The sequence below is a fragment of the Bidens hawaiensis genome, unplaced genomic scaffold (genome assembly GCF_021521415.1).
Source record: "Bidens hawaiensis isolate Kalapana, Puna unplaced genomic scaffold, B.hawaiensis_p1.1 tig00019476_1, whole genome shotgun sequence".
Lineage (NCBI taxonomy): Eukaryota > Viridiplantae > Streptophyta > Magnoliopsida > Asterales > Asteraceae > Bidens > Bidens hawaiensis.
This window is the reverse complement of record NW_027492960.1, coordinates 188,293-216,210: the sequence shown is the minus strand read 5'-3', so window position 1 is coordinate 216,210 and position 27,918 is coordinate 188,293. Positions and strand designations below refer to the sequence as shown.

At 37.6% G+C, this 27,918-nt stretch overlaps 1 protein-coding gene across 1 annotated transcript; it reads right to left on the bottom strand.

Moving 5' to 3' along the window:
* Positions 1–19,511: 19,511 nt before the first annotated feature.
* On the bottom strand, positions 19,512–24,366 carry LOC143558457 (putative magnesium transporter NIPA3). Its single transcript, XM_077047293.1, has 9 exons — positions 24,108–24,366; positions 23,818–23,874; positions 23,631–23,721; positions 23,391–23,551; positions 23,174–23,301; positions 20,773–20,910; positions 20,585–20,677; positions 20,299–20,404; positions 19,512–19,758 (listed from the first exon to the last, which is right to left on the bottom strand). The coding sequence occupies exons 1-9, from the start codon at positions 24,262–24,264 to the stop codon at positions 19,640–19,642; spliced, it is 1,050 nt and encodes a 349-aa protein (XP_076903408.1). The 5' UTR covers positions 24,265–24,366; the 3' UTR covers positions 19,512–19,639.
* Positions 24,367–27,918: the final 3,552 nt, after the last annotated feature.

Below are 27,918 nucleotides of genomic sequence, written 5' to 3'. Positions count from 1 at the left end.
ATTATCAAGTTTGGATTAATTATCTGAATTAATTATTTTATTAGCAATCCTAGTTATAGTCTAACACGTATAGGTTAGGTTATAAATACCGAGTTATGGTGTGGATTGTAATCTAAGTTTTTGAGTTATTTTTCTTGGATTAATAAAAAGTATTGGAGATTTATTCCAAAACCACAATCGTTTATTTCTGTTAATATCAATTCACCTACGTGAATTAGCATTTGAGCTAGAATCAAATCACCTGAAGATCGCAGGAGCAGACCAAGAATCAACCAGGTCTTTGTTCAGACGGTGATACGAGGGCTGTTGTTCGAACAAGGGATCGTTTGACTTCAACAGGGTTCTGTTCAAGCAAGCAGGCGGGGTTTGTGAACCAAGAACTAGGGTTCAATTCAATTCAGTAAGAGGCAACAATAGGTGTTTTCAGCAACACGAATTCGTTTTAATCAAACCAAGAACCAAGGGTTTGATTGATACGGGTCAATTTCTGGAGTTGGCCAAGGAGTCGTATAGGGCTGGAACAAGATTCAAGGTTTCTAGTCAAATACTGTGACATTCGTCAATTTCGGGTCTTGTTTGTATTCGTTTTTGTATTTATGTATTATGTAAACCGACCCGATTTGTAAACCGAAGCTTATGTTATAATCAAAATGATGGATTTATGTTACAATATTTTTTCACAGTTGTTGGGTCTTGAAAACATTATATTTTTATTTTTATTATTATTTATTTTTTTATTTTTTTGTTGTTTTGTGTTTTTGTCTTGATCAATTTTGCATGAAAACTCTTGTGTCTCACACCCATATTTGACCACCAACATTACCCTATATATACATACACCACATTTCCTCTTCATTTTCCCTTGCTACAACTCCAAAAAAAAAAAAACTCTCTCAAACATCAAAGATTCAAGGTTATCTTCTTAAGTGTTCTTGAAGGTTTTTAGTCTTTCATCTTAATTAGTTTATGTAGCCTTATTAATACTTGTTTATGGTTGTGCAACATATATATAATATACACCCCTTGTTTACCTTTGGTAGTTACTTCTCCGATTCCGGTCGGTGAGGTTTCGGACCTCATAAGGCAAGGCTTCATGGAGGACTTCGTGTCCTTGATATATATACATCTATATAACTTGTTCATACATATTAATCTTGCTTATTTTAGTTTGTTGGTCATGTTTACAAGTTCCATGGTTATGGGTTTTTAAAAGTCTATGCTTCGGTTTAACCGTAAATAGCTCTAAACCGTAAACCGAACTTTGTTACTAGTTTTGTTAAATAATTGTTTAAACATACTTATTGTTAGATCTAAGTTTCTAAAATCATTTTTACAAATTCTATAGTTATGAGTTTGTAGAATCTTACCTCGGTCTTAACCCGAAACACGATCCGAACCGAAAACCGAACTTTTGTTTAAAGACTTTATTGTTAACTTTTGGTATTTTTTATTTGTACATTATTATACAAGTTCTTTAGTGTTTGGACATGTGGAAACCATCTATGAACTTGTTGTGAGATGGAAACCGAACCAAACCGATTCTTACTCGCTTAAGACACACAAGTGTGTTTTTTTAGCCATCAAGACTTGTATATTTCTTTAAAAATAGTTACAAATTGATTTTTAAATATTTTCTTAAGTACTTGGAAATGTTGGATCCAACTTGATCTCATAACAAAGTTTGGACCAACAAAACCGAACACTCGCTTAACGTGCGTTGTTAGTTCTAAAACAATGGAACTACATACTTGGTTAAGTCTTATTAAATTTTATTGAGTTATCTCATAACATTTAATATTTTGGAAAGTTGACTTTGGGTTTGACCAATTATCATGACCCGAACCGACAACCCGAACACTCGATAAAAAAAAAACCGTTTTAGTATCTTTATTCCAAAGGGATTTGCATTCTTGCATTTTATCCACCTTATTACTTAACATAGGTTGAGTAAATATTAAGGTTAGATACTTTAACCCGGTTTCGAGCAAACTTACATTTTTAAAAGGTTATTATTATAAATTCTTAAATAGTTACATTTTAAAACCTTGAACTTTAATTATTTACATTTCTCAACATTTATTTTGTTTAAAGACCTTCAAGACAACCTTTATAAATTCAAGACTTCTTTTCTTTTTAGGCATTGTGCGTTAAACTCGTCGTTCCAACAAATCTCCAAATTATCATCTTTCAAGTTTACTACTTGAAGGTGAGTACTTCATACCCCATTTTCCATCTTTTATTTTGGGGGTGACATTTCATACTTATTCAACAAAATGCTTTATATTTGAATCTTAAACCACAAACGTAGTTGTATACTTTACCTAAATAATTGCTCGATTTGGTGTTCTATGCTTATATGTCTATGTGTTTATCACTTTTGGTTGGTGGAACTATAAAATCCTAGACTATTTTGCATCCCCTTATAGCAAGGTGTCGTTAACGTGATGCAATTAACGATAACTATAAAATCCTAGACTATTTGGCATCCCCTTATAGCTAGGTGTCGCTAATGTGTTTAGCGATATCTGTTTATCCAAATTACCACTTTTATTTATCGTTTCATATGCAAGTTTTGTGGCTATCTTTATTATATACTAATATGATTAAACTTATGAATTGCTCACCAACCTTTGTGTTGACAAACTTTATTTTATGAAATGTTGCAGGTTTGCATCTTGGTTGATTTATGATTGTGAAGAAAACGACATCAAAGACCTTAGGATATTAGTAAAAATGAACAATATCAAATTTTCCATATTTTATGATATCTTGTTTATGGTTATTTTATGGATAATTGTTATGTGACATTTTCGATGTTGTGAAATGAAATGAGTTTATTAAATACTGTCACTTTAATTAGTGTCATGTGCTTATGGACAATCGTTACACCTCGGCATGTCCCGCCGCCTTTGGTCTGGGTGTGACAAATACAGCAGGCAAAGAAGATCGGATACCATGGGTGACGAAGGTAACAGTAACCGAAACATGAAAGAGAATAACACGACATCATTAATTTGTCCAATGCGAAACTCTACGAACTACACGATTTGGGCAATGAAGTTACGGGCTATCTTTAATGTTCACGGGGTGTGGGAGATGATCGACCCGAGAACAAGTACGGATGCCAAGAACAACAACTTGGCGATTGCCCTGTTGTTCCAATCAATTCCGGAGGCAATGACTTTGCAAGTGGGGAATCTATTGACCGCTAAGGAGATGTGGGACACGATTAAGACCCGACATCTAGGATTTGATCGGGTAAGGGAAGCACGAATTCAATCTCTCATGGATGAATTTGATAGTTTGAAGATGAAAGAATCGAGTACGGTCGATGAGTTTGCAAGCCAAATAAGTACTCTTGCCTCAAAAGCAGCCTCTCTTGGTGAAACAATCAAAGAATCTATGATGGTTAAGAGGTTTCTTAACGGGCTACCAAAGAAAAATTTTATGCGTATGGTAGCCTCGATCGAACAACTCGTTAACTTGAAGACTGTTGGTTTCGATGATGTGGTGGGACGCTTAAAAGCTTATGAAGAACGGATTAAGGACGAGATAGGTCAATACGAGGGTCAAGGGAAGCTGATGTTCCATAAAGCCGAGTATTCGAACCATGGTCAGTCGAGTTGCACACCGAGAGGGAAAGGTAGAGGAGGACCGAGTTCACAGGGTTGTGGACGGAGCCGGGAAACCAGGGGAAGAGGAACGGGTCGGAACCAAACCGAAGGACAGGTGAAGGTAAAGAAGGACCGTTCTTAAATCAAATGTTTTCGTTGTGACGAGATGGGACACTTTGCGTCCGCATGTCCGGAACGAAGAGGAGCAAATCAGGAAGCAAACCTAGCCGAAACAAACCAATCAGCCGATCGTGACCCAGTTGGTTATTTAAACCTTCACGAGATTGTTTATTTAAACGAAGAATGAGTCAACCCGAAAAGCTTAGAATCCAAGAAGAAGAAGGCACTTGGTATCTCGACAATGGAGCGTCGAACCACATGACGGGTAACCAGTCGTATTTTTCTAAACTCAATAATAATATAACAGGTAAGGTTAAATTCGGGGACGGGTCGTGTGTTGATATAGTCGGTAAAGGAACAATTTTGTTTACTTCAAAAACTGGAGATCACCGGGTTTTATGCGACATCTATTTTATATCAAGCTTAAAAAGCAATATAATTAGTCTCGGTCAAGCAACCGAGAACGGGTGTGACGTTCGGATGAAGGAGAATTATTTACTCTTGTACGATGGCGAGGGCAAATTGATGATGAAAGTGTTTCGAACAAGAAATCGGCTGTATACGGTTAAATTAATAGTGGGAGCTCCGGTTTGTTTATTGTCAAAACTGGATGATCCAGCATGGCTATGGCACGCGCGGATGGGGCACCTAAACTTCGAGGCAATGAAGGCGTTAGGCATGAAAAATATGATACGTGGAATTCCTTTAATTTCTCATGCTACTAATTTGTGTGATGCATTGTAACATCCGTATTTTGAAAATAATAAATAAAAGAGAATTTATTATTTCGTGTGTGTCGTTAATTTGATCGTGTGTGTAGATGTTTCGATAATATTTGGATTTGGAATTGTGAGTGGGTTGTGGGGCCCATAACCCCCTATATAAACCCAACCCCTCCACTCTTTCACCATTTTCTTTCTTTCCACACACACACACCGTAGAACACACACATACACTCTCTAAAGACCCGAATCCAAATACGGGTTAAAGTAAGGAAGAGTTTAGTGTGCAAGAGTCTTCAAATAGCAAGAACACGTCCAGATCTAAACTCGAACCCGCGAGCAAAAGGTGAGTTTTGGTTTAAAAGGTGAGTTTTGGTTTAAAAGGTTAAGTTTTGTGGTTGAGTTCGTCATGCAAACTGATAAAACAATAGATCGGGTGGTAAGATGTAAGAAAAACATAAACTTGGTGAGTTATAACCTCAAGGATGTGTTATAGAACAAAAAGGTGTTATCCGGACCTTGAAAAGACGGGTATACAAAGTTGGTACAAACCAAAACCCATAAAAAGAGTAGAATCGGGTCCTAAGGAAGAATCTCGGAGGAAAATGGCCTTAAAATGGTAAAAACGAAGTAAAAAGGGGTTTTTTCGCTTGAAAAGGGGCTTCGCATCGCATGCCATGCGAAATCCAAGATTTTCGCATCGCACGCCATGCGAAGCGAAATAAGCATGCGAAGCGAAATGGCCATGCGAAGCGAAACATCCCATGCGAAGCGAAACTTCCCATGCGAAGCGAAACTTACCCATGCGAAGCGAAACCTTTCCATGCGAAGCGAAATTCCATACGAAATTCCAAGCGAAATTCCATGCGAAATGGCCATGCGAAATTTCATGAAATTCATTTTCTGATGCATTTTTGTTAAAGGACTGTTAATGAAAATAAAATTTTTTCCAAGCTGACCTGGTAGCTCAACCCCAGCCAGGGGCTCTGCCCCTTGGACCCTGCTAGGAGCTGCCGCCCCTAGACCCCGCTACCAGGGGCGCTGCCCCCGGGCCCCCGTTAGTTGAGGGTTTCATTAATGTGGATGTATGAAGTAGTAGTAATAGATAATTGACATTCGTGATGTGTTACACAGTTAGCCGTGCACAACTCAGGAAGGGAATTACTATTAACCGTGAACGAAATAGGATCCAGGTGAGTTCTAGCCCCTTTATCTGTTATGCTTTTGGGGCTGTGTGCATACTCCTATGTGATAGTTAATACATTTACTTAATTGATAATTGTATGATACGCGTATGACTATGTATTGAATGTTATTACTATATGATGATTGTATGAATGAGCATGTATATATATATTACATACATAAGACAGGTAGAGTATGCACGTATGATAAATGTCTGGATGATTGACGAGACAGGTATGGTTATATGGTTATTCGAGGCAGAAGGGACCAGACCCTTATAATATCTGTGATGTTAGGGACCAGACCCTTATAATATCTATGATGGTAGGGACCAGACCCTTATAATATCTATGATGTTAGGGACTAGACCCTTACAATATATGTGATGTTTAATGTAGAATAGCTTATGGTACACCATAGGGTTTTATGAAAGAAAGTATGTGGGTACGTATGCAGGTATGTAAAGTATGTATGAAGGAAGTAATAGTAAGTAAGATATGAATACGTATCTTCGGATGCGTATGGGTGAGAATATGAATGTAATGTATGTTAATTGATTAACTAGAACTCACTCAGCATAGTTGACTTTTAGTATGCACGCAGGCAAATAGGTTGAGGCAGCTGGTTTGAGGAGGGACACATGGCATGAACGAAGAGACTGTCATCCACGAAGAAGTGTCATGGCTGTTTTAATTAATGTTTATGAGAAGACAATTTGTATGTTAAGATAAAAACGGATGTTTTGTAATGTGATGTTTGAAGTTTTAAATTATTCCGCGAAGTTTTAATTAACTCTGATATTTAGAACTGTGTTTATGAGTAAATCCAATACCAAAGTAGGGCTTCTGGGAACGGGACCTTACAAGTTGGTATCAGAGCATAAGTTCGAGAGAATAAGCATCCTTCATGCTTAAACTCAAACAGAGAATGGGACTTAGGGAAGAAAAGAAAGAAAATGTCACTCCATGAATGCCATGTGTCACTCAAGCAAGCTTAGAAAGTGATCATCTTGTAAGTTGATCTTGTGTAAAGTAAAGAATGAGTAAGAAAACTAACTTGATTTCTTGATAGAGAAATGTTTGTTTATATGTGATGATATGAAAGGAACGATTGTCTAACTGTTATAAGTAGAACCTAGTACAAGTGGACTCACAAAAGGAAGTGTTTAGGACACAGAGAGTAACGTGAGCAGCTAGTTACAGCTGGCCACTGTTATTACCTGTTAGACTTACTATCCTTGTACTAAATAGTTCCTAAAGTGACGACGTTTGTTTTTTCCTATAGAATACAAATGGCTGGTGCTAAGAAGACTACTGGACAAGGGAGTCGCACGAGTCGACGTGGTAGACCACGTGTTACCCAAGTACCCCCCGAGCAACCAATTATCGAGTCTGATGGAGAAAGAAGTGTGACTGTGCGAGATGAAGGGAATCAGCTCAACCCGACGATTCAAGCTGCCATCACTCAGGCAGTAGCTGCTGCGATGCTGAATCACCAACAAGAAAAGTCAACCGCAAGCCATGCAGAAACTGTTGAGAAGACTGGAGAGGGTAGTAAGAAGGACGAAGAAACTGAGAAAGAGGAGTCAAGTGAAGATGGGTCTATGAAGGTCAGTGATGGTAAGAAAGGCCGAGGTGGGTGCAGCTACAGGTTGTTTAAGGGTTGCGACCCGCCAAAACTGTCTGGTAAAGGGGATGCAATCGCTACTCTCCAATAGATAACCGCAATGGACAAAGTTATCCGAATTAGCGAGTGTCGCACCAATCAAGCTGTGCGTTTTGCTACCCAGTCATTTGGGGATGAAGCTATGTTTTGGTGGGAGACGGTAGAGCAAAGGAAGACTGCTGCAGAGATCAAAGCTTTGAGGTGGGAAGTGTAAGTGCACTGATTTGGTGTCCGCAGCTGTTCGAATAGGCTAGGGGTAGTTTAGTCTTTACACTTAATGTATAAAGGCTCATTCGCTAAGCATGTTTAGCGAATGAGGCCTCATTCGTTAAGACTAGGCTATTCGTTAATGTAGGAGCCCATTCGTTACTACAGTGTAACGAATGGTGGCTTATTCGTTAAGGTATACCCATTCGCTAAAGGTGTTTAGCGAATGGGCTATGGAAAGACTTTATTCGTTAACCTTGTTAACGAATGAGAGGTCTCATTCGTTATTACAGTTATAACGAATGAGCCCAGCCTATAAATAGGCCGTCCATAGTAGACTTGCATAGACTTCTGTGCCATATTTATCCCTTGTACCGTTACCATGCCGGATTCTCTCTAGATCTCCTTAATGTATCTTCATCCTTCATAATGTATTGATCATTAACGTATTAATGTATGAACACGAAACCCTAACGTATCGATTTGCGACTAGTTCCTGGCTCGTAAACGTTCGTAATAACGTTTTTACAACTTGTATCAGAGTCGGAGGTTGCTCGTGATACGCTACAGTTCGTGTTCTTTGTGTTCAGCAAACATTGATATGAGTTTGGATTAATCAGTGAATAATTGATTAAATTGATGACTGATTCATGTTCCTAATGCAAATCCAATCATTCATAATGTATTGATCATTAACGTATCAATGTATGAACACGAAACCTTAACGTATCAATTTGCGACTAGTTCCTGGCTCGTAAACGTTCGTAATAACGTTTTTACAACTGGTATCAGAGCCGGAGGTTGCTCGTGATACGCTACAGTTCGTGTTCTTCGTGTTCAGCAAACATTGATCTGAGTTTGGATTAATCAGTGAGTAATTGATTGAATTGATGACTGATTCATGTTCCTAATGCAAATCCGAGCATTCGTAATGTATTCTGATGGTTAATTGGTTGTTGGATCGGAATCCACCATGGATGCCATGGTTGAAGCTTCGATGTTTCAGAATTAAAATTAACATCAGTTAAGTGTATTTGGAATGAAATTGATGATTTCAGTACATTGATAATGTATTTCCGAGTATTCGTTGAAGTTCTGGGATGATAATGTGAAGATTGGATGAAGATTTGCGTTTTTCCGGTGGCTGTAACCGTTTTTGAAAACGATATTCCGTTTTCCGGCTACAGTAACCGTTTAACGACTCATTCGTTAAATTAAGTACTCATTCGTTACAGAAGTTTAGCGAATGAGTGATTCATTAAAGGTTTAACGAATGTGACCTTCATTTGTTATGTGCTTATTCGCTATGAAGATGGACTCATTCGCTATCAATACTCATTCGTTATTTTTTTCTGACATCCGTCAGTTCCATAACGAATGTGAGTGTAACGAATGTGTTCCTATTCGTTCAAGATTTAACGAATGTGGAAATTTGGTTATTTATAACGAATGTGATTCATTCCTTCAAGGGTAATGAATGAGGAGTGTCATTCGTTGATCTTAAAGTATTAAACCTCATTCGTCAACTGTTCAAATGAATATGAACAGTGTAACGTATGAGGATCTTAAAAAAAATAGCGAAGCACATAACGAATGAAGGTCACATTCGTTAAACCTTTAACAAATCACTCATTCGCTAAACTTCTGTAACGAATGAGTACATAAGTTAACGAATGAGTCGTTAAACGGTTACTGTAGCCGGAATACGGAATATCGCCCGAAAAAACGGTTACAGCCACCGGAAAATCGCAAATCTTCATCCAATCTTCATATTATCATCCTAGAACTTCAACGAATACTCGGAAATACATTATCAATTTACTGAAATCATCAATTTCATTCCAAATACACTTAACTTATGTTGATTTTAATTCTGAAACATCGAAGCTTCAACCATGGCATCCATGGTGGATTCCGATCCGACAACCAATTAACCATCAGAATACATTACGAATGCTTGGATTTGCATTAGGAACATGAATCAGTCATCAATTCAATCAATTACTCACTGATTAATCCAAACTCAGATCAATGTTTGCTGAACACGAAGAACACGAACTGTAGCCTATCACGAGCAACCTCCGGCTCTGATACCAGTTGTAAAAACGTTATTACGAACGTTTACGAGCCAGGAACTAGTCGCAAATTGATACGTTAAGGTTTCGTGTTCATACATTAATATGTTAATGATCAATACATTATGAAGGATAAAGATACATTAAGGAGATCTAGAGAGAATTCGGCATGATAACGGTACAGGGGATAAATATGGCACAAAATTGGGGGAGATAAAACTTTCAAAGAGCTTGTTCGATCATTATCTTTCTACCTTCCCAAGGGTTTCTTGAAAAATTATTGAAAAATTACTGCAAGTCGGGTGGTAATTCATGATTGCAAAGCTACGTTTGACCGAGTTCAAGACGGCTAAGATTATTCGATTGCTGATTTATTTGTTCGAGATTGAAACCTGACTATGTGAGATACGAGTGTCTGTCCTTTTACTTCTTTCTAAGGGATTTTATCCTGACAATGTTGGCTACGAGTATTCGGCGGATTGCTTCTGTTGAAGAGGACAATTATTGAATGGGTTGATCTGATTGGGGAATATACGAGTCTTGTCATCTGATTGAAGAATATGATCGTCCGGGATTGATTGACGAAGGTTGGAACTCTGAATCATATGCCCAAAGCAGTAGTGCATCCAAGCGTATTGGTTGCCGAAGAGCTTCAAAGAATTATATTTTGGGATAGACGTTATCGAGATAGTGAAGACCGATGTGAAAGATGTGGAATGATCGGGTTGTTCATGAAGATGTGTGACGAGGTTAAACGTAAAGATATTTTTGCTTTACCGGTACGACAGATAGCCGATGACTTGCTGCTAATTGATTCGTATGATCGAACCATATGATATGCCAGTTGGATGATCGGAATGATCTCCTGGACATGCTTATTTGAGGGGGAGATCTGATACGAGTAGCTAAAAGTGTTGGTTTGCTTACAAAGAGATAGATTTTGTCTGTTCGCACAAGCCTAAGAATCATCAGCCATGGGGGAGGTTACCTGTATGGCTGATGATATGCAGTTAAAGTATTAACGGTTAAAGTATTCAACTTAACGTATTCGTTGTTAACGTATTCGACGTTAATGTATTGGTCGCTAACGTATTCGACGCTAACGTATTGAAGACTAAAGTATCGGATGATAAAGTATTGGAAAGCATTCGACAGCTACGGACAAGGGGGAGTCTGTAAGTGCACGGATTTGGTGTCCGCAGCTGTTCGAATAGGCTAGGGGTAGTTTAGTCTTTACATTTAATGTATAAAGGCTCATTCGCTAAGCATGTTTAGCGAATGAGGCCTCATTCATTAAGACTAGGCTATTCGTTAATGTAGGAGCCCATTCGTTACAAATGGTGGCTTATTCGTTAAGGTATACCTATTCGCTAAGGGTTTTTAGCGAATGGGCTATGGAAAGACTTTATTCGTTAACCTTGTTAACGAATGAGAGGTCTCATTCGTTACTATAGTTCTAACGAATGAGCCCAGCCTATAAATAGGCCTTCCATAGTAGACTTGCATAGAATTCTGTGCCCATATTTATCCCCTGTATCGTTACCATGCCGGATTCTCTCTAGATCTCCTTAGTGTATCTTCATCCTTCATAATGTATTGATCATTAACGTATTAATGTATGAACACGAAACCTTAATGTATCGATTTGCGACTAGTTCCTGGCTCGTAAACGTTCATAATAACGTTTTTACAGGAAGATTTGAAGGAGATGGTCATGAAGAAGTTTTGTGCAGATGCTGAAGTTGAGAGGGCGGAGATGAAGTTTCTGAATCTGAAGGCGGGAAAGATGACACACCGTGAGTACACCACTGAGTTCAATCGTATGTCCAGACTTGTCACTGACATGGTAAGCACTGAGGCAAAGAGGATCAAGTTCTACTTAAGGGGACTACCACAAAATGTCTGCACCTTCGTCCGGGCTAGTAAACCTGCTACTTTTGATTCTGCGGTCGAACTTGCAGAAATGGTTTATGATGACCTGGCTGTAGAAGATGTGGTAGTGGAAGAGCAGAAGGAGAAGAAGTGGGTTGCTCCTGCTAAGCGACCTGGTACTCAAATGTGGAACCCCAGGGATAAGAAGCAGAAAAGGTGGGAGAAAAAGCCATGTAAGACTTGTGGGAAAATGCACGGTGGTGAGTACAAGTGGGGTAAGAGTAGCGATGTGTGCAAAAAGTGTGGGAAGGCCCATGGAGGGGGATGCAGGCAAGGGTCGAATGCCTGTTATAAATGTGGAAAGGTGGGGCATTACGCGAACGAATGTAACGCGAAACCCGCCTATTACAAATGTGGAAAGATGGGTCATATGGCAAGGGAGTGCACTGATGGTGAAGCTGGGAGAAGGGGTAAGAAGGATGCCGAGCAGGCTAGGCCAAGGACCAGAGCCTACATGTTGACCCAAGAGCAAGCCAAACAAATCCCGGGTGTCGTGACAGGTACATTTTTAGTAAACGGTATTTCCGTTTCCGTATTGTTTGACTCAGGTGTGACTAGGAGTTTTTAGCTACCTCATTTTGTAAGGCAGCAAAGATGAAATGTTGTCGTGTGCCTGAAACTTTTATGGTAGAGACCGTTAAAGAGGCCTCAGTTAAGATTATGAGAATGGTTAAAAGTTGTAAGATAAAGTTAGAAGGACACGAAGGAGGATTCTATGTAGTTCTGGGGATGGATTGGTTATCTGAAGTCGAAGCACAGATAGTATGTAAGAGCAGATTGATAAGACTAAAGTCGTTGGATGGCGATACAGTAACGTTTATGGTGACAGAAAAAGTTCAGGGCTTAACGTCATTTCGATGATAAAAGCTGAAGGTTTATTAAGGCGAGGGTGTAGTGCCTACCTGGCGTATGTTGTCAAAGCTATGGCCGAGACGAAAGAAGTGAAAGATGTTCATGTAGTGTGTGACTATCCCGCAGTGTTCCCTGAGGACCTTCCGGGGTTGCCACCGGAACGTGAAGTAGAATTTCAGATAGAATTAATACTAGGAGCACAGCCTATCGCGAAAGCACCTTATCGCCTGGCGTCGTCCGAGATGAGAGAATTGATGTCCCAACTGCAAGAACTCCTTGACAAAGGTTTCATAAGGTTGAGTGTTTCCCCGTGGGGCGCACCAGTGTTATTTGTAAAGAAGAAAGATGGAAGCATGAGAATGTGTATTGACTACAGGGAGTTGAATAAGCTCACGGTGAAGAATGGATATATGTTGCCACGGATTGAAGATTTGTTTGATCAGCTACAAGGTGCAAGCTAGTTCTCGCGAATAGATTTCAGATCGGGTTATCATCAGCTGAAGGTGAAAGAGGCGGACATCCCTAAGATAGCGTTTCGGACGCGGTACGGACACTACGAGTTCCTCGTGATGTCGTTTGGTCTAACCAACGCCCCCGCGGAATTTATGGATATGATGAATAGGGTATGTCGGCCAATGTTAGACAAGACGGTTATCGTTTTCATTGACGATATATTAATTTATTCAAAGAGCGAGTCCGACCATGCTGAGCACTTGAGGGAAGTATTAGAAGTTGTGAAGAAGGAGAAATTGTATGCAAAGTTCTCAAAGTGAGCATTTTGGCTGTGAGAGGTACAAGTTTTAGGTCACATAATCAATCCCGAGGGGATTACTGTGGACCCAGTCAAGATTGAAATGATAAAGAATTAGAAGACTCCGCGAAACCCGACCTATATACGTAGTTTCCTAGGGTTAGCTGGCTATTATAGGAGATTCATTCCGGGCTTCTCCAAGATAGCCGCACCATTGACCGGCATGACCCGGAAGATTGTAGTATTCAGTTGGGGTAAGAATCAAGAGGAAGCGTTTGAAGAATTGAAGAGAAGACTCACTCAGGCTCCAATCCTTGTTCTGCCCGATAGTGAAGAAGATTTGGTAGTCTCTACTGATGCTTCGTATCAAGGGTTAGGTTGCGTGTTGATGCAACGAGGGAAGGTCATAACCTATGCGTCAAGACAGTTGAAAGTTCACGAAAGCACATACTCGATGCACGACCTAGAATTAGCAGCTGTGGTGCATGCTCTCAAGATTTGGAGGCACTACTTGTATGGTACCAAGTGTACTATATATATAGATCACAAGAGTCTGAAGTACTTCCTTGAGCAGAAAGAGTTGAATATGAGGCACAGAAGGTGGTTAGAACTGATAAAGGACTATGACTGTGATATCAAGTATTACCCGGGAAAGGCTAATGTGGTTGCTGACGCCTTGAGCCGGAAGAACGCAGAAGTCATCGCAACAGTAAAGTCTTATAAGTTGATAATCAACTTAGATTTCTTTGAAGAGATCAGCAAGGTCCAATCAGAGGTGCTTATAGATGAAGGGTTGATGAAGAAAGAAAGGATCTTCGGGCAGCAAAACGAGTTGATAGATAATACTCATGGCGTAAAGACCAGGTTTGACCGGATGTGGATTCCACGTCATGAGAATCTTAGGGATCGAGTCCTAGACGAAGCCCATAAGTCTCGATACTCGATTCATCCAGGATCTACTAAGATGTACCAAGACTTGAAGAAAGACTACTGGTGGCCGAGTATGAAGAACGACGTAGTAAATTATGTCAGTAAGTGTTTAACTTGCTTGCAAGTTAAGGCGGAGCACCAGAAACCGTATGGAAAGATACAGCCTTTGGAGATATCCGAATGGGAGTAGGAACACATCACCATGGATTTCGTAACTAAGCTACCGCGTACAACTAAGAATCATGATACAATATGGGTGATAGTGGACCGTTTGACTAAGAGTGCTCACTTTCTGCCAATACGAGAGGCTATCTCGTCAAAAGCATTGGCAAACGTGTTGGTCAAGGAAGTTGTAACAAAGCATGGAGTGTCGTTGTCGATTGTGTCCGACAGAGATACCCGCTTTACTTCAAGATTTTGGAAGAAGTTCCATGAAGCCATGGGAAAAAGACTGAACATCAGCACGGCGTATCATCCCCAAATAGATGGATAGTCCAAGAGGACTATCCAAACCATTGAGGATATGCTACGTTCTTGCGTGTTAGACTTTGGAGGAAGCTGGGATGATCATTTGCACTTGGCAGAATTCTCTTACAACAACAATTATCATTCAAGTATTGCCATGCCCCCTTTTAAAATGTTGTATGGAAGACGTTGCAGACTCCCGTATGTTGGGGGAAATTGGTCAGAAAGAAATTGGAAGTTTGGAAGTGGTGCAAGAAACCTCTTCGAACTTTGATCAGATAAAGGCCATAATGAAAGCTGCACAAGATCGTCAGAAGTCATATGCCGATAAGCGGAGACGGCCGATTGAGTTTAATGTTGGAGACCACGTGATGCTTAAGGTCTCGCTTTGGAAGGGAATTATACGTTTTAGAAAAAAGGGAAAGTTGAGTCCAAGGTACATAGGACCGTTCAAAATCGAGGCCCGTGTGGGTGAAATGGTTTACAAGCTCGATCTACCCGATGAGCTGGAAGGAATTCACTCTACCTTTAATGTTTCTCACTTGAGAAAATGTCTAGCTGACGAAACATCCCATGTGCCACTACTGGACATCGAGGTGGACAAGCAGCTAAATTATGTCGAGCAGCCAATTGAGATAGTCGACCGCAAGGAGAAGCATCTTCGTCGCAAGGTTATTCCCCTAGTAAAAGTGATATGGAAGCACCGTAAAGGATCGGATGCTACTTGGGAAGTTGAAGAAGAGATGCACAAGTTTTACCCACAATTGTTTAGTAGTAATAGTTAGGTTTCGGGGACGAAACCTCTTTTAAGGAGGGTAGACTTGTAACATCCGTATTTTGAGAATATTAAATAAAAGAGAATTTATTATTTCGTGTGCGTCGTTAATTTGATCGTGTGTGTAGATGTTTGGATAATATTTGGATTTGGAATTGTGAGTGGGTTGTGGTGCCCATAACCCCTTATATAAACCCAACCCCTCCACCCTTACACCATTTTCTTTCTTTCCACACACACACCCTAGAACACACACATACACTCTCTAAAGACCCAAATCCAAATCCAGTTTAAAGTAAGGAAGAGTTTAGTGTGCAAGAGTCTTCAAATAGCAAGAACACGTCCAGATCTACGTATTGTCCAGATCTGAACTCGAACCCGCGAGCAAAAGGTGAGTTTTGGTTTAAAAGGTTAAGTTTTGTGGTTGAGTTCGTCATGCAAACTGATAAAACGATAGATCGGGTTGTAAGATGTAAAAAAAACATAAACTTGGTGAGTTATAACCTCAAGGGTGTGTTATAGAACAAAAAGGTGTTATTCGGACCTTGAAAACACGGGTATACAAAGTTGGTACAACCCAAAATCCATAAAAAGAGTAGAATCGGGTCCTAAGGAAGAATCTCGGAGGAAAATGGCCTTAAAATGGTAAAAACGAAGTAAAAAGGCGTTTTTCGCATGAAAAAGGGCTTCGCATCGCATGCCATGCGAAATCCAAGAATTTCACATCACACGCCATGCGAAGCGAAATAAGCATGCGAAGCGAAACATCCCATGCGAAGCGAAATTCCATGCGAAATTCCAAGCGAAATTCCATGCGAAATGGCCATGCGAAATTTCATGAAATTCATTTTCTGATGCATTTTTGTTAAAAGACTGTTAATGAATATAAAATTTTTCCGAGCTGACCTGGTAGCTCAACCCCAGCCAGGGGCTCTGCCCCTTGGACCCTGCTAGGGGCTGCCGCCCCTAGACCCCACTACCAAGGGCACTGCCCCTGGACCCCCGTTAGTTGAGGGTTTCATTAATGTGGATGTATGAAGTAGTAGTAGTAGTAGTAATAGATAACTAACATGCGTGATATGTTACACAGTTAGCCGTGCACAACTCAGGAAGGGGGTGCATACTCCTATGTGATAGTTCATACATTTACTTAATTGATAAGTCTATGATACATGTATGACTATGTATTGAATGTTATTACTATATGATTATTGTATGAATGAGCATGTATATATATATATATACTATATACATAAGACAGGGAGTATGCACGTATGATAAATGTCTAGATGATTGACGAGACAGGTATGGTTATATGGTTATTCGAGGCAGAAGGGACCAGACCCTTATTATATCTGTGATGTTAGGGACCAGACCCTTATAATATCTTTGATGTTATGGACCAGACCCTTACAATATCTGTGATGTTTAATGTAGAATAGCTTATGGTATACCATAGGGTTTTATGAAAGAAAGTATGTAGGTACGTATGCAGGTATGTAAAGTATGTATGAAGGAAGTAATAGTAAGTAATATATGAATACGTATCTTCGGATGCGTATGGGTGAGAATATGAATGTAATGTATGTTAATTGATTAACTAGAACTCACTCAGTGTAGCTGACTTTTAGTATGCACGCAGGCAAATAGGTTGAGGCAGCTGGCTTGAGGAGGGACACATGGCATGAACTGAAGAGACTGTCATCCACGATGAAGTGTCATGGCTGCTTTAATTAATGTTTATGAAAAGACAATTTGTATGTTAAGACAAAAACGAATGTTTTGTAATGTGGTGTTTGAAGTTTTAAATTATTCCGCGAAGTTTTAATTAACTCTGATATTTAGAACTGTGTTTATGAGTAAATCCAACACCAAAGTAGGGCTTCTGGGAACGGGACCTTACATGCATGTTTAGTAGGGAAACAAATGAGCAAACCGTACCCGGACCAAGCCAAGTATCGAGCAACAAAGCCACTCGAGTTGATTCATGGTGACTTATGTGGCCGTATAACACCATCGACACACGCCGGGAATAGGTATATGTTTCTTATTGTTGATGACCTTTCCCGTTATATGTGGTGTTATCTTCTAAAGACGAAAGACCAAGCGTTCGAGACTTTTAAGAAATTCAAAGGTATGATAGAAGCTGAAATTGGCGGTAAAATTGGTGTTTTTCGGACCGATCGGGGAGGCGAGTTCACATCAAACAAGTTAAAAAATTGGTGTGAAGATGATCCTATCCGAAGACATCTTACCGCACCGCACGCACCACAACAAAACAGTGTTGTGGAAAGATGAAACCGAACGGTAATCGGGGCCGTACGATGTATGTTAAAGGCGATGAAAGTTCCACAACATTTTTTGGGAGAAGCCGCGAGACATGCGGTTTATATTTTAAATAGTCACCAACGAGAGCCGTGATATCAAAAACCCCATATCAAGCTCTACTCGGGCCCAAACCAACAGTCGATCATCTTAGAGTTTTTGGATGTGTGGGTTACGTTAAAGAAACCACACCGATTCAAAAGAAGTTAGATGATCGTAGTCGACCGATGGTACATTTTGGAACCGAAACGGGCACGAAAGCGTACCGAATGTACGACCCGACTCATTGGAAAATTTATGTAAGTCGGGAAGTTCGGTTTGATGAAAATCAAAGCTGGGAATGGGTTAAAACACAAACCGAGCCAGAACATGAAGTATTTAAAATTGAAGTTGGACCGGGTTTTATAATAGAAGAGGAGCAGCCCACCGAGTCTCTGATCACACGGAATCAGTAGCCCAGTCTTCAGCTCGTTTCGGCAGCTCGGTTGCAGCTACCGAATCAGTTAACACAGCTAACACGTATAGGTTAGGTTATAAATACCGAGTTATGGTATGGATTGTAATCTAAGTTTTTGAGTTATTTTTCTTGGATTAATAAAAAGTATTAGAGAGTTATTCCAAAACCACAATCGTTTATTTCTGTTAATATCAATTCACCTATGTGAAAAGCCGCTTTACTTGCTCCAACAATAACACGATTTTTGAAAAAACAGTTTTTATTTGACTCATAATAACACGTTTTGTATTTCCCCTTATGTCATTTTCTAGAGGTGTAAAACTGAACATATTTTGACAATTCGCAATATGTACTGCTTTACTAGTTCGGAGATAGACCCTAGACACGGATGGACCCTCTACTGGCAAGCCCTGCAACATTTACATCTTGTAAGTTACTGCCACTTCACTTATTAGGAGGTGAAACGTGGGTTTTCGGACGCCATCGTTTGACCAATGCGTTTATTAAGGCGTGATCAATTGTCCGGTACCCACAGTCAATTACCCCAGCAATACGTATGTGGTGTTTTAACGTGTTCGGGGTTAGGATGGTTTCTGACCCACTCCCAAAGTTTTCCATCACCACGTCATTTTTAAAAAAAGTTGATTTTTCAAAAAAGATCCTCAACAATTGGGCCGGGATTTAAATTGTAGTTCATTTTAAAAAACAAAAAGATGCTAAAAAATTTATGTTTCAAAATGCAGAGTTTTAGAAAGTAGAAAGATTTTTCTTTTATGAGAAATGAGATTTGTTTTGATGAAAACACCTGTGGGGGTGTTTGGATGAGCTTTTAGAATTGTTTTTTTGCTTATTTGCTTTTTAAAAAGCAAAAGCCATTTTTGAAAAGCTACAATTTAAAGCTTTTGGAGGAGCATTCCTAAACACCTTTTGCTTTTCAAGAAACAAATAGCAAATAAACAAGTTTTAAAACCTCACCCAAACACGCTATAAGCAAACAGCATGCAAGGACAAAAAAGAACCTCCCAGGGAAGTGGTCACGAGATTTTTGTTGGAGCAAGCAAGCTTGCTTTTGCCCTTACATTTTGTCCTTTTGCTGGAGTTTGCTTCAAAAAGCGGACTATACAAGTCCACTTAACACGTGAACGGACTAGAAATCTCAAGTACAAGTGCGTGTTCTCAATGTGCCACCTTCCTCAAAAAATCAGTTGGAGTGCGTTTGTTCAAGTAGCGAACTACCTATTCGTGTCTACTCCTCGGAAGCCCACCTACTTATTAAAAAAAATTCACCACCAGGCCATCTTGTCTTGATGTAGTATTAATAAATGGATTTTTAACAAGAAAATAAATTTGAGGCATTTTCTTTTGTAAACAAGATTGGAAATGGTGCATTTTGCATTAATCAATATGATTACACAATGACATGAAGAAGTTCCCAATTTCCAAAACTGATTTCTTCCTCTCCCCTTCCTACCTAAAAAAGAATATAATAATAATAATTCCTGCTGTATCTGATGTTTGTCTTTCATTCAACATGAACAATTGTACATATATGACCAAAAAAACATTATGGAGACCTTGTACTAGTGTCCTGTCTTCTCAAAGTCAACGGGATGCTTTCATGATCCATGCCATTTTCCTCATCATCCACATGCTTTAGCGATCGGACTGACAGAGGTACTTGACCTGTAGTTGACTTTATGACAAAAACAACTATGGTAACATAGACTTAAAAGTAATGCCGGAAGATGACATATTTGTAACATGTCAAAACACGTTCGGGTTGAGATGGGCCGTTTTCAGTATGAGTGAAAATGGGCATGGTCAATTTGGGTTGACCCATCAACCGATTTTGTTAATTTTTTCAAAAATAAAATAATAATAATAATAATAATAATAATAATAATAATAATAATTAACAATATGAATGCAATATTAAAAAAATTAAAATTTCTGCATAAAATGCTGCAGGCTACACGCAAAAGAGTAATAACTTTGACAGCCTATACTCTTTTTACATGATCAAAACATTTGGCCCGTTAGAAGCAAAACACAAGCCAGATCAACTCATTCGTAAAAAACCAATTTCACCATCTTATGAAATCCCTACAAGAATTCTTGATCTTTGAGAATGCATTTGAAAAATGAGTCTGGTTTCAAAACAGAGCAGTGCTTAATTTATATTTCAAAAATAAATAATGGACTCAAATAAGTAAAGCAGCATACCATCAACCATATCTTTGGTTTTATGAAGCAGGAATGTTCCAGAAAGAATTGTCACAAAGCCACATAATTCTGTTATAATCTGAGAAGGATCTTGTCCATCCCAATCCTGTTTACAAGATTTAACTTTAATAAATTCCACAATAAAAAATAAAAAAAAAACCCTTCAGAAGCCATATTTTGTAACTAATTGAAAAAAAATGTGATTGATCATAACTTAATAAGCAAAAGACTTTTTACAAAATTCAACGCAAAAACGTTTGACCACATTACTGAGTTGGAAAATAACCTTGAACATGATGACACTAGCCAAGATCGTAAGAGATGTGAACATAACATAGTATATAGGGGAGACGACAGCCGTATTGAAGGTGTCGAGCGCCTGCAAGTCCACATTGATTAATAATAACCAAGTATTATTTATCAAGTAGAAAACTAAAGAACAAATAAATTATAAATTCTAGCAAAATTCCTTACCTTGTTTAAATAAATCATTTGGGTAATGACACAAAGCAATACAACAAAAGTAAAGGCCCATGTTTGGGGATATACAAGCTGATTCATTCCAGATAAAGTAAGCTTCAAAGCAATACCGATTGCTTTCACACTCATCACCTGAAATATAAAAATTTGAACTTGATATGATAGTTAGAAATATATCACTGAAAGCCAATCGGGTTATTTTTTTAATATATTAGTTAAAAAGGGAATGAGTCAAATGGGCCAAAAGTAGCCATCGATAGACAGTAAACATCATCAATGCATACAACCTCCTAAATCGCTTTATAGTTTATTCAGAGATTAAGATTATTTTCATAATAATCGTGTTTTCTGTAATAATATTTAACGCACTATATATTTATAACAAATTTTAGATGTGAAAAACGTGTTTTCGGCATAGTTATCAATAGAGCTAGTTGCATAGGTCTCACATATGGCCTAGGCGCAAAGCGCAAAAAAAGTGAGGGCCTGAGATAAAAAGAGCGCACTTAAATAAAAAAATTAAAATTATGTTACGTAAATATATTATTCAAATATAAAAAGCAATAGCTATTATGTAATAAGCATAAAAAATAAAAATTAAACAATAAGTTTAAAATATAGAGATTAGATAGCTAAAAAGATTCATAAAAACTTCAAATACTATTTTAGCAGTCCAATAACAAATGGTTTTAACATTAAAAATTTATTTGAATTAACCTATCATTTAGAAAAAAGAAATCTTAAATTATCCACTGATTTGAAAGGTCAAATATGTCATCACTGTAGCAGCACAATGCATAGCTATAATAATGTTGTACTTTAAAATATAAAAAACAAACTTTTTGCAGCTTTAAACCGCCCACATACAAAAAACGAGAAGATAAAAAAGAGGGAAAATTCCCAAAATGTCCCATTTTTAGAGAGAGATTCCAAATATGTCCCTCCAAAATTCAGATTCCCCCTTTACTAACTCGTCTTCGGCTCTACGTTAAAAAATCAAGACGACATGTTTCTTAACTCGCCGTCTCCCCGCCATATTAGCTCATAACCTGTCGCCTCCCCGCAATGTTAGCTCAAAACCCACCGTCTCCTCTCCATGTTAGCTCAAAACTCGTCATCTTCCCGCTGTGTTAGCTAAAAAAAATTCTACCTTTACTAAAAACATGGATCCAAAACTTAATTAAAAAATATTTAAATATTTTAAATTTTATTGGTTTTTAAGTTTTTGTATATTGGATTTTGGATAATAGTATGATTTAGAAAACTAATGCATACCATCAAATCATTTTATGTGTACCTTGTTTAGATATACTTTTTTTAAATAACAAGATTTATTAGATTTAATTTTTAGCTAATACAGCGGGTAGTCGGCGAGTTTTGAGCTAACATGAAGGGGAGACGATGAGTTTTGAGCTAACATGGCGAGGAGGCAACGGGTTATGAGCTAATATGGCGGGGAGGCGGCAAGTTAAGAAACATGTCGTCTCGATTTTCTAACGTAGAGCCGAAAACGAGTTAGTAAAGGGACAAAGGGGGAATTTGAATTTTGGAGGAACATATTTTGAATCTCTCTCTAAAAGTGGGGCATTTTGGGAATTTTCCCTAAAAAAGACACTCATTCTCTTCCCTTCAGGCTTCAGGTAAATACCTTCCATTTCAGGCAGTAATTCCAGGTTTTGGCCGGAATCTGGCCGGAATTTTCAGATTTTAGCTGGAATCTTGCCGGAAGAGCACCTCCACCACCACCAGGTGCTTTACCTGCACTACGCCTTGAATTAGCGCCTAGGCACGCACCTAGTGCGCTTTTAATAACTATGGTTTTCAGGTCAACCCAACTCGTTTTGGCCTGTACTAAAAAATGACCGAAACCAACCCAACATGCCAGTGTGCCACCTTTAACATGTGAGATAAATAGGGGTGTAAACAAGCCAAACCACTCATGAGCTACACGAAATTGACATGCTAAAAGATTGAACCGAGCTTAAACGAGCTCGAGCCTAAAAATGGGCTCGAGCCTAAAAGCAAGCCCAAGCTTTACTTATCGAGCTAGAGCTGGTTTGTGAGCCTAAACAAGCTTAGTATCTATATAATTTTTACTTAGTACATATCTATATAATAATTATTATCCATGAAATTATGACAAAAAAAAGCAAAATAATATATATACAATATTATTAACTATATACATACAATATTATTAATTATATACATACATATACAAATATTAAAAATGTTTAAAAGCCAGTTAACAAATAATAAATGAGCCAAGCCCAAGCCAAGTTCAAGCTTGGAAAAGCTAATCACGAGCCAAGCTCGGGCTCAGCTTGGCTCGTTTACACCTCTAGTCAAATATGTACTTTTGTAAGAAAGAGCAAACACAATTATTGATACTTACCGACAAAGAACCTACTAACGAGCAAACTCCAATGTAGCACATTATGTGTGTTTGACCATACAACGGTATATAGTGAAATACAATTATAAAAACAGCTATCAACACCAACACTGCATATAGAACAAAACCTGCAGAAAAAACAACTCAAACAAGAAATTGTCAAAACAATCTAAAACTTAAAAACCAAATCATAAAATAACAATAATAATAATAATACCTGGCTCGGTAGCAAGAGCCCATACTTCTGTGACCGATTCAATAGGACGTTCTTGAGGGGCATGCAGAACGATTGTGGTGGACCCCACAACACATAGAACACAACCAAGAATTCCAAAAATGTGCAGCTTTTCTCGTAGTATAATATGTGCAAGTACAGCACTGCAATAATACACCCTGATGTTTAATAATTACATTAGTAAATCGAATTGTATATATAAAGATTATGTTTTTGTCATGCCTAATAATAATGCTCAGCGCCCCTAACGGAGTAACCAGAATAGCCGGTGCAAATGCATAAGCTGCAAAATTTGCAATTTCCCCAACAATCACTGTTGACAAAATTAGAATCCACATTAATCAGTAACCTAATTTAGTTCATACAACTAATTGTAAGTGATTAAACCTATAAAAACAAACATACTCACTTGTTATCAAGCCGATCCACCATAGAGGCTCGTATAAGTACGAATATCCTCCAACTCCTGATAAAAAAAAAATATAGGCAAATAAATTCTAGTTCAGACTAAATTAACATTGTTAACATTAATTATTGTGCATAAATTTGGATAAAATTCTATAAAGATCACTTAAACTGAAAAGGGAAGATCAGAAATGGCTAACCCTAGATCTAGGGATAACACATTTTTCTACATAATCAAGTAGTTATCAAAGCAGCAGATCAAAAAAGAAATAGTTCAAGTTAAATAAGAATGACCTGCTCTAACACCAGAGGCACCAGCTTTCTTGAGACCTTTTTTCTTAACGATGAAGCTAGCACCAATAAACAAACTAGAGGACAATGCAAGAACCAAACCCTTGATGTTATCAGAGGACATGCCTCTGTAAGCATCTTTCCAGCTGTGTGACGTCATCCCACAAGAAAACCAAAACCCTTTTCAATTTACACCATTTGGTTGAGATTTTGACAAAAAGCAGTGAAATTTATGCATAAAGATTAGTGGGTGTGAAGAATCTTGGAGCAGAAAGATGGGTTTAAGGGAGATCGAGTGTGTGAGTGTGATGGAGTCTTCTGTGCATCAGATCGGAGGAGGTGGAAGATGCGATTTGGATTTGGATTTGGATTTGGGTTTGGGTTTGGATTTTTTATTATTATTATTATTATTATTATTATTATTATTATTATTATTATTAGTGGAAAAGCATTATAGGTTTTGGGGAGTGGAAGAAAATGGAGGACTTTTGTTCGACTCCATTTTTACACGTCTACTCATCATTTCCACTTTATCAATTATCCCTATCTTATCTATGTTCCACAATGTTTAGGAGTTTCTGGCTTGGTTTAGTCGGTTTTGATGAAAATTTTGATTTGACGGTTCAGTCTTGACGAGTTAACAATTTGAAATGATTATCGTTCGAGTATTTACAGTTGTGGCCACCGTCTGAACACAAACCCCATACCAACTTCCAATTTTCTACTTCATACCTCGTCCTTCTTACAACGAGTAACAAAATTATTAAAAATTAGTTAATTGTTATGCTATAATTAAAATGTTTTGTTGATTATTTTTCATTGGAAATTAAATCTAATTAACAATTATTATATTAATTGATCAATGATTATATTATATTAAAAATTGTTTAATTTTGTTGACGTGTTGTGATATTTACGAATAACAACTTTAAAGTGAAATAAATTGGCAAAAAAAAATTATTAGAATGGCAATTAATTTGCAAATTAAATGTGACATTTAATTGAAAAAATTCTATACGCAGGTCTCTTGGAGAAATTTAAAGACAAATTGGGCCATAATCAACAATAATTGCTAACTTGGACCAAAGTGAGCTAAGTAAAGAGAAAACAGAAACGAAACATGACACGGGGGCTTGTGACTCGTGAGGAGATTTGAAGGCTTTGGACTAGAGGTGTACAGAATATCCGAACTCGGAACCGGGCCGAAAAAACCGGAAACCGTTTTTTTTTATACCCGGGTTTTTAATACTCGAACCCGTACCCAACTCTACCCGTTGAGTACGGATAGGATATGCATTTTAGTACCAAAGCCCGTACCCGGAACCGGACTCGATTGTACCCGGTAATACCCAAAAACCGGAACCGGGTTTTTCCAATACCCGAAACCGGGTTTACAAATACCCGATCTATACCCGAAAAGGTACATGAAAAAGACTAAAAAAATACCCCTAAAAAGTGCAATCCTCTTAAAAAACTCAATCTATACCTGAAAAATACCCGAAAAAAAGTCCAAAAAAGCCCAAAAATAGGGTTTTTCAATACCTGGAAATAGGGTATTCAAATACCCAGTTTTAGTATACCTAGTTTTATACCCGACCCGAACCCGATTCATAGAGTATGGTTTTTAGAGACCATACCTGGGCCAGAACCCGACCTAGGTATTGTCAATACCCAATTTTCTAATAACCGGTCATACCCGAACCCGGTTCCATACGCATAACCAAGTATTTAAAAAACCCGATTTGTGCACCTCTAATTTGGACGAGTTAAACAAGAAGAGTGTAAAGAGTGATTTTGGAGTAGAGCCTAAACAAAGATATCTTAAAGCCAAAGTGAAGATTTATCATACGATAAATGTACATTCACATTACCGATTCAGTTTGCTATTTCTTCTTTTGATTTCAAAGATGCTTGTAATTGAGTTTGTTATTTTCTTTTACTATGATTGGCTAGTTTATTTTAATCATCTAGGTTTAGATTAATCTTGTTCTTGTTTCACTTTTTGTTTTGGCTCATGCTTCTATTTACATGATTTTAATATAGTTATGATTTTGATACTCTTATAATGCATATGTATGCCGTTTTATGTTGATTGTGTGATCGATTGTGCGACTATCTTTGGTCTTGAAAGAAGTTATGCACCATGATTGATTTTAGTTATCTTTAGTAACACCCCGGCTAAAGCAGAAACGCCCGAGTGTGACGCACAGATTGTTCAAAACACATGTGACGCTTTTAAGTGACAATATTATTATTAATTCATTAATATTTCAAATACACAAGTTTCAAGAAAATCATCAATCATGTTCAAACAAAAGCAAATTATTGTAACAACTTCGTTTATTTCTTTAATCCTAAACTAACGTCTTCCTTTGGCAATCAACCTCTAATCACAATACCTATAGCATGCATATAAAATAAACAGTCAACTACAAGTAGTTGCTAAGAATCATCACAGTTTGATATAATACATAAAAAGCATACAATTCTATGAACCGTGTAATCAACGCAAGTCCTTTTCAATTGGTAACAACCAACGTACTAGGGATATCGCACAACGCACACAAGGTCCTTTCCGGTTGAGGCCGATCAACGTACTCGGGTAGCACAACGCACATAAGGTCCTTTCCAGTTGGGGACAACCAACGTACTCGGGTAGTACAACGCACATAAGCAAGTAAATACAAGTCCATAATGCAAATTGTAGTTTGAATAAGCAAAGTAAATAATCGTTTGTATAGGATATACATACTACCCCCAAAATGTAAAAAAAAAACGTTTAAAAAGGTGGTGTGAGAATCCCACCTCAAAATTAAAGATCAACTTGAAATAAAAAGCGAAAGCGCATTAAAAAAATCAAAGCACCCGAACTTCACAAACTATAATTGAAAACAAAACAAAATTCTAACCAACGGGATTGCATAGTTAATTTAATAACTTTGTTAAAAGGGATATTGATATATTTTATGAATTTTATGGCATTATAATATTACATTTAAATTTTAACGGATTTTAACGAATTAAAAGATAATGAATTTAAGTTGACGAGACGAGGTTAACGAATTATGAATTAACAACAGGGTTATGGTTAACGAATTAAAACAAATGATTTAAAGCCTAATGACTAAAAGTGAAAGAATTTATTAGCGGGTTAATGGTTTATTAATATTTTAATATTAACTTAATTACAAGATTAATTCTAAGTTTGAATATTGTATTGCTTATGGAAATTTAACGATTTGCAATATTTTAATAATAAAACTAACGGTAATTTGCAAGTTACGATATTACAAAAGACGGATTTTAAATAGGGATTTTACCTTGAATAATTAACTATGCTATTGAATTAAAGTTAACGAAATAAAAGTTAACGGGTTAATATTAACGAACTTAGGTTTAACGAAATATAAGCTAACGAATTATGGTTTAACGAATGAAAATCTAATGAATCAAAAGTTTATTGAATTTTAAAGGTAATGAATTAAATGCAGCGGAATTTATAAACTTATTTTTTAACGATTTAACGAATTTTAAAGTTAAAAAAGTAACGAAAAAAATATAGATTAGTTTCAATGGTTTAACGAATGTGATAATTGGGTTTTAGTTGAAAATAATAGTTTATATTTTAAAATTTTTATTTGATTTAAAAATGATTTTAAATTGATTTATTATGATCTTTAAATAATTAAGTTGATTTTTAAATAATAAGTAAAGTGATAAAAAAAATATCAAAATCATGCATTGACCCGGTCTGGTAGTTATTAGCCCACACGTTTACCACCAGGCAAGCTTATATTGTTGGTTTTTATATAGA

What these genes read in the sequence shown, in the direction of transcription:
- LOC143558457 (XM_077047293.1), bottom strand. Translation starts at nt 24,264, where the DNA reads ATGACGTCACACAGCTGGAAAGATGCTTACAGAGGCATGTCCTCTGAT. An exon ending in GGCTCTTGCTACCGAGCCAG is followed by an intron (nt 23,302 to 23,390) that starts GTATTATTATTA and finishes TTTTTTCTGCAG; the next exon opens with GTTTTGTTCTATATGCAGTG. An exon ending in CGTTAGTAGGTTCTTTGTCG is followed by an intron (nt 20,911 to 23,173) that starts GTAAGTATCAAT and finishes TTTATATTTCAG; the next exon opens with GTGATGAGTGTGAAAGCAAT.